This window comes from Acomys russatus, chromosome 7 (assembly GCF_903995435.1).
Source record: "Acomys russatus chromosome 7, mAcoRus1.1, whole genome shotgun sequence".
Taxonomy (NCBI): domain Eukaryota; kingdom Metazoa; phylum Chordata; class Mammalia; order Rodentia; family Muridae; genus Acomys; species Acomys russatus.
Genome location: NC_067143.1, coordinates 57121213 through 57129373, shown reverse-complemented (window position 1 = coordinate 57129373; position 8161 = coordinate 57121213). Strand labels below are relative to the sequence as shown.

Sequence of the window (8161 nt, the reverse complement as noted above, 5' to 3'; positions counted from 1 at the left end):
GAACCACTTAGTGTTTTTCTTTAAAGGGTCAGAAGGAAAAGAAAAATGTAAAGAATAGATGAGACAGCATGAGCCTAGATTCAGAGGGAGGCAGCAGGGAGCAGAGCCAGGATTCGGATTATTGCTTCCTCATTTAATCCTGCTTTATTTATCTTCTTTGAATGTTTTCAAACATTGGTACAGATAGATTTCAAATCAATTTCCAATGTCTTTATCTAATATGGAGAGATATGTTTTTCTTTTTAAAAATTATTTTAAGAATTTTATACATGAATATTTTATTTACATCTCTTCCGAACTCCCATGTCTTCCAAAATCTTTGAAGTTCAGAGATGGTTTAATCTGTCTTATTCTTTACAATGCCTGACACCAAGGAAATTCTCTGGGACTAGAAATTACTGACATGACTTTCTGAAAATTTAGTTGATAGTTTATTGTAATTCAGAAATTAGAAAATACATTGAATAATATTCCTGTTGGCCATCCCACAGTAACCTGAAATAATTTTTGTTTGTTTTTTGAACAGGATTTCTCTGTTTAGCCTTGGCTTTCTGTGTAGCTCTGGATGTCCTGGACTCACTTTACAGACCAGGCTGGCCTCAAATTCATAGAAATCCACCTGCCTTTGCCTCTCTGAGTGCTGGGATTAAAGGCATGCGCCACCATGCTTGGCTGAACTGCAATAATTCAAATACAGTTTTCACTACCTTACATTGACTTTCCCTGAAGGTTCATGTATTTCTAAGCAACTAAAGAGATCACTAAGAATGAAGCTCTGGAACACCACATTGGAAAGTGGCTTCATCTTGGTGGGGATTCTGGATGGCAGTGGCTCTCCTGAACTGCTCTGTGCTACGATAGCTGCTCTGTACATCCTGGCACTGACAAGCAATGGTCTGCTGCTCCTGGTCATCACAGTGGATGCCCGGCTCCACATGCCCATGTACCTTCTACTCAGACAGCTCTCTCTCATTGACCTCCTCTTCACATCAGTTGTCACTCCCAAGGCTGTAATGGATTTTCTTTTGAGAGACAACACTATATCATTTGGGGGTTGTGCCCTTCAAATGGCTCTAGCATTGATGCTAGGCAGTGCAGAGGACCTTCTTCTGGCCTTCATGGCCTATGACAGGTATGTGGCCATCTGCCATCCTCTGAACTACATGATCTTCATGAGTCCTAAGGTCTGCTGGATCATAGTGGCCACAACATGGATGCTGGCATCTCTGACTGCAGTAGGTCATACTGTGTACACAATGCACTTCCCTTTCTGCATGTCCCAGGAAATTAAACACCTCCTCTGTGAGATCCTGCCTTTGCTGAAGCTATCCTGCATTGATACCTCCCAATATGAGCTCATGGTTTATGTGACAGGGGTGACATTCCTCTTACTCCCTCTTTCTGCCATTGTTACCTCCTACACACTAATTCTGTTTACTGTGCTGCACATGCCCTCAAATGAAGGGAAAAAGAAAGCCCTTGTCACATGTCTTTCCCACTTGACAGTGGTTGGGATGTTCTATGGAGCTGCCACCTTCATGTATGTCCTACCCAGTTCATTGCACAGCACCAAACAAGACAATATCATCTCTGTGTTTTACACAATTGTCACGCCAGCTCTCAACCCCCTCATCTACAGCCTGAGGAATAAGGAGGTTATTGGAGCGTTGAGAAGGGTCCTGGGCAGATACATCCCGCCAGCACACAGCTCTCTCTAGTGAGGATTCATGACTCACCTTTCACTATTTCTTCTCCAACCTAATTGTCATATGCAGCCATTCTTTAACACTGTAGGGGTTTGAGATAATGCACACACTTCTAAAATTTTTCCTTTACGTTCTACTGTGTGTACAGAGGCCTCAGTAGGTTCATCTTGTGGTTGAGAAGTGTCCAGATGAATTACTTCGTAGACGTGGTTGGGGATTCACTTTCTATTTCAACCTCATGTAACAGTGAGACAAACTGAACAGTCCTCAGTAGTCTCTAAGCACGCTGACTACAGTGATCTGTATTCTTAATTTTGAATAACAGAAAAGATGCACAGAAAGTATTCTGGATACTTTTAGAATAAAATAGTTTGTGGAGAAAATAGGTGTATGATTCCATTTACATGCCTGATCTGAGAGGCAATCACATTGATGTTACAAATGGGGGAGCTTAATTAACATATCACAAAGAATTTAAAATGGAACCTATCATTTGTACTTGAAATATTTAACCAGGTACTTTTAAAATGATACAAAAAATTACAGAGGATAATATAAATGAATAAAACAGAATTGAAAGTATCCATGTTTTGAAAGACTAGGAATTCAGTAATATTGAAGTATATTACATATATTGTTTGAGGTTTTGAAAAAAAAAGTGTAGCCTTAAAGGTACAAAAGTAAATTTTGAACTACAAAAGCATTGAACTCAAATGCTTTTAAAATGTTTTATTTTTAAGTGTGTGTGTGTGTGTGTGTGTGTGTGTGTGTGTGTGTGTGTGTGTGTGTGTGTGTTGGATGGGTATGTATACATGAGTTCAGGTACCTGAGAAAGTCAGAGGTATCTGATCTTGGAGCTAGAGCTGTCAGATGACCAGTGTGGGTGGTCTTCAGGAGCAGTATACGCCTTTAACTTCTAAACATCTCCTCAGAGTTTGGACCCTCATACTCATGGGGTAAGCGTGTGCATGTGTCTGTGTCATAGGGATGGGAGTAAAAGTTACATAAGATATCCTCTACTTTTAAATGTAAGTAGGCTTCCTTTTATGAGATCATTCATAGGTATGAATAAATATAAGAAAATTTGATAACCTTAATATATTAATGCAGAATCTAAAATACCTTGGGATATGCAGATGCTATATTATTGATAACAGTGTTTACCACTCAGAAGTTTTTATTTGTACTGAAATAATTATAAGTTGCTTAGTTTATAAAATTAGATTATAATCTACAAACTAAATCAAATTCCTTAAATAAACAGAAAATCAAGTAGTTTAGAGTAAAAGAAATATCTACTATAAAGCTTTCCCTTTTATCACACCAACACATATTGTATTGAATATATGAGTTTTATCATTTATAATTGCATTAATCTTGTCCATTATTATGACTAAATATTTTAGACTGTTTGTGGAAGGGGTCACAGAGATTTTGACTTTGAATCCTGTCCTCCCTGGCATCTAGCATCTTTGGTTATTAGTTTTACATTTGTATATCTTAGGTTGCTATTTTTTAAAACAATTCTGAAAGCCTGATTCCATAATGTGTTTTGAGTAGCTTGAATAAATGATATATCATATTTATACTGCAGCCCGATAAATTTTCCTTAATGCATGTTGACTATTAAATGCATGAATAGTAGAATCTTTAAAATGTTTCTTATATATTGGTACTTCTCAGAAAGAAAAATATCATGATCTTCGTGATAAATAGCTGAGGAGATTGGAAATAAATGTGTCTTGTAAACGTCCCAATGTTATGCTGTTCTTCTACCATGTTTATTACTTTTGTTTTCCTCTATCTCTTCTCTGAAAGATTCAGCGTAACAATCTCTGAATTTGGGGTGATTAAAAACTGTGGAAGAACTGGTCTTGATTTACAATGCTGGGAGTGAAACACAGGACATTGTGTTGTCATGTCACTGACCTTCACACTCGGGCAAAATGGTCTGAACAGAAAAGGGCCTTGACTTCAGCCCTGGAGACTCTGCCCAGCTGATGAAACAAAGCTGAAGACGGGAGGCGTCATGGGAGCAGACATGGAAAGAAGGGGAAGTTAGGAAAAGAAGACCTAGGAGCTTCTTTGTGTCTCTTTAAAGTTTGTACTTAAGAAGGACCATGGAGTCTGTGACATGGTTGTGAGGATTCCTCAGCTATTTTTAAAAGTTATATTTTTTAAAACAGGAAAAGGTGATGCAATGTATTTGACCCTTCAAATCTGTGTTTGAAACAAATCCCCTGTAATTACTATTGCAGGTAGGTTGCTCTCACTCACATCTATGGGCACAGACCCAAGCACATGCAGGCAGCACTAACTGGGATCAAGGGTTACTAATAACATACAAAGATGAATATGTATTTGTGAGGGATTTGGGATAAGAGGTGTTATGGAAAGTTGCAGGAAGTAGTGGTGGAGGAATATGATCCAATATACACTGTAAAAATATAGAAAACATTCAAAGAATAAAATGTCACTTAATAGTTACCATAGTTAGATAGGAGAAATACATGCTGATATTATGTTACCTAGAGATTGAATATGATCAGTAATATTGTGTTATGTAATCTAAAATGCCAGAAGAGACTATCTATAATACTTTTATCATGAACAATGAACATGAAAATGCGTGGGTATAGAGTTGGGATTGGAAAAGTGTATGCAAATCATACTGCGTGAATTTATAAAATAATAAAAAATGTTAGAAACATATTAGTGTTTGGCATGATGAATAATTACAGTATATTGATTTATGTAAGTGTGATTATATATTTAAATGTATACCATTGAAGTATCTATAAGGCAATACAATTATTATATTGCTACTAAAACAATAAAATTTGTTATTATTTTAGACAAAAATAATGGACATAATTTAAATATTTAATTGTTTTCTTATAAATAAAAATTACTTATATTATAAATTAATATAATAAACATTTCCACTGTTTTAGTTTTTGCTTTCTTTACCTTAAATTCATAATACTTGTTGGGATATAGGTATAAGTGAATTTTTCTATTAATGGCCAGATAATAAACATTTTAATCCTTCTGAGTCATATTGTCTCAGTAACTACTCAACTCTTGTTCATAGACAATATAAAATCAAATGTGTTACAATAAAACTAGAGACATGGTTCAGCACTTAAGAGCATTTGTTTTTACTGCACCAAGGACAATAGAAGCAGTAAACATCAAACCCCTACTCTGATCTACCAGATGGACAGGACATTCTGCACAGTTATGTGGAGAGTGGGGACTGACTCTAATATGAACTCTGGTGTCCCATATTTGACCACCTCCCGTGGTGGGGAGGCCTGATGGCACTCAGAGAAAGAATAAGCAGGCTACCAAGATGAGACTTGATAGCCTATGACCATGTAGTGGGGGAGGAGGTCCTCCTCGATCATAGACCTAGGGGAGGGGAATAGGGTGAAAGCGAAAGGGAGGGAGGAATGGAAGGATACAAGTGATAGGATAACAATTGAGATGTAATCTGAAAAAATTTTTTAAAGCACTTGTTTTTCTTTTCAAAGATTCAAGATTTCATTCCTAGCATCCAACATGGTAGCTCATAACTATCCACATCCATGTTCCAGTTCTGACATCTGTACACATGCATGCAGTGTACATACTTAAATGGATGCAAAAACCTACATACATAAAATAAAATAAATAAGTCTAAAAATACCCAAAAACTTTATTTAGAAAAATCATGAGATTTGATATGACCTTGCCTCCATATTTGCCTGCCCCCTTCCCACAACTCAAACCAACAAATCTCTGCTTTCAGTGACTTGATAGGTAAGACAGCCTTTGTCTATATAAATCTCAGGTGAGACGTAGAGTGGAAATTTTGAGATTTCAAAATGACGCATGGCTCAGGAACAGTCATAGGGGAGGGGAATAATGGGAAAATGGGGGGGGAGGAATGGGAGGATACAAGGGATGGGATAAACATTGAGATGTAACAAGAATAAATTAATAAAAAAAATTATTTAAAACAAAAAAAAAAAACAAAATGACGCATGGTCAGCTCTTAGAGAATATCAAGAACATCCTTCTTCAGCATCTAAACAGTGGAGATGTGATGGCTCTTTGACGGTGTGTTTAGCCTAGATTATGGTGCTCACATTTTGTTTATTGAAACACAACCATGTGACTCCACAAACATACAAAAGGAGACTGGGAAACAGGAGAAGAAAGAAATAAAAATCACAAGTTTTATGGAGAGCTAACTAGTTCTAAATCAGGAACAGCTGTGTACTGTGCAATAGACAATAAGGAGCACAATGCAGTGAGGTCACAGTGAGTGGGTGGAGCAAAGTGTGTGCAACATAAGATTTTAAGCATTTATGTAGAAAAGTGTCATAGCTTGGTCTATATTTACAAAGGATGGTATGGGTTCTAGACAAAATTAGCAGGGGATGAATCAAATGTATTTTTATTTCTTTTTAGATTCCCATCAGTCATGATAACTTGTGAGGTACTAAAGATTAATTTCTGCACATGTTCAGGTTCAGGTTCTTTTCTTATTAGTCTACGAAGTTAAAAATTACTCAGGAGAGAGAAACTATTTCAATGTTTCTGGAATACAAAATGTGAAAGATACAGAATGGAATCTTTAAAGAAAGTATAGTTAGGTTTTTACACTTAATTTGAAATTTCTGTAAATGCCAGGGAAATAAGAAACAGTTTCTGCAGTGGAGGATGCCTCAAAGAAAATGGAATAGGAGACCATAGACGATAGGAAAACAGAGAGCGCAATCGCTATTGGGAGCTATTTAACAGTGATGAAGATAGAAAGAAAGAGAGGGTGAGGGGGCATGGAGTGAGGGTCAACCAAGATTGAGGATTCAATAAAAAGCCAAAGCCATATGAAAACTATTCTATAAGCCAGCTAAAATGTTTTAGATCTAAATAATGCTAGATTAGCATTATAGCTATATTAGCATTATATATAGCATTATTAGCATATATAGCATTATAACATTATTAAACCAAGCTCTCAATGCCCGGCATGAAATGTTTTCTTTTATTTCATTATGTTTCCCTTTTAACATATACATTTATATTATAACATATGGGTAAAATAAACTACATACAGCAGGAAGAACAATGAGACAATCAGGAATTATATAAATGTTACATTCATAGTGATTTGGCTATTTGTATTTGGCAAACTTGAAGTAAACATCTTAAAAATTGTTAGTCAAGGTGGTCTCAGACGTTCCCCAAACAGTACAAGCTTTGCCGTTACTATTGCCTGCTCAAGAGTGCTGGTTGGTAAGACCCTCTCACTACGGATAGCACATCCCTTGAATACAAGACACAGATAAATCAAACCCTAACTGAAGAAGAAGTTTATATCTTACTGTCCAACTTAAATAGTGGCAGAGGTCCAATACAGGATTCCAGATAGAGAAATGACATCAGTGATCTTACCCAGCTGAGAACCCTGCGAATTGTACTACCAATCTGCTAGGAAAAAAGTCATTACTGTTGAAATACTGACACGATTGTTATGGGGATGACCAAGAGCCCTCTAATTGTTTGTTTGTTTGTTTGCTTTGAGATCTTCTCTACAAGTTAAATTCCATGTTTAATACTATAAACCCAGTTAAAAAATCCATGGCTGAGGGACTGGAAGGTTGGCTTATGGTTAAGAACTTCTGCTCTTACAGAAGACCAAGATTCAATTCCCAGCATGCACATGATAGCTCACAACCATCTGTAGCTTCAGTCCCAAGGTAACCAACATCTTCTGACCTCCTTAGGTACTAGGAATTCAATATAGTACACATACATACTTGCATACAAAATAGTCATACCCATAAAATAAAATATTAAGAAAATCAATGGCTGAGGAAATGTTAGACCCTAGGTGGGAACTTCTTATTGATGTTTAGATAAGTTGTCACAGCTCACAGCTGCCTTTGAAACAGTTGTATTTGTGGTCATAGACAAATACTACTCTCAGTCTCAGTCAGAGGAACTGTTCTCTGTAATGAAAGGTGGCTAGTGTAGAGACACATGACTTTTCAGCACATTGAGAATAAGTGACCTCAATACGACAGTCATACACACCCTCTAAGTCTTGGGAAACAGTGCAGAAGGGTAGGCAGGAAGAATAGGAAGTGAGGGAGAACCGTGACACACCATCTTCTGTACATAACAAAACCAATGCAGTTATGACCTCACAGGTACTGCCAACAATGAGCCTGGACAAGGCTGGCCAGGCAGCAGTCAATCACAGATCACGGAGGAGGCCACCTGGCTAAACCCTTTCTTGATGAACTGAGGTCCTGACGAATTCTGGTGGAGGAGCAGACATTGTCTTCCATTGTGTACCCACTAACGAGTTCATGATGCTCCCATGAATAATAGCAAACCTGTAGATCTTTCATTAATCTCTGTGGATCATTTTTTTAAAAGCCATGAATATGTGCAAAGAA

General features: G+C 37.1%; 1 protein-coding gene across 1 annotated transcript; it reads left to right on the top strand.

The window, feature by feature from the left end:
* Positions 1–767: 767 nt before the first annotated feature.
* On the top strand, positions 768–1718 carry LOC127191829 (olfactory receptor 2AG2-like). The gene has a single exon (XM_051149162.1). The coding sequence runs from the start codon at positions 768–770 to the stop codon at positions 1716–1718; it is 951 nt and encodes a 316-aa protein (XP_051005119.1).
* Positions 1719–8161: the final 6443 nt, after the last annotated feature.

What these genes read in the sequence shown, in the direction of transcription:
- LOC127191829 (XM_051149162.1), top strand. Translation starts at nt 768, where the DNA reads ATGAAGCTCTGGAACACCACATTGGAAAGTGGCTTCATCTTGGTGGGG.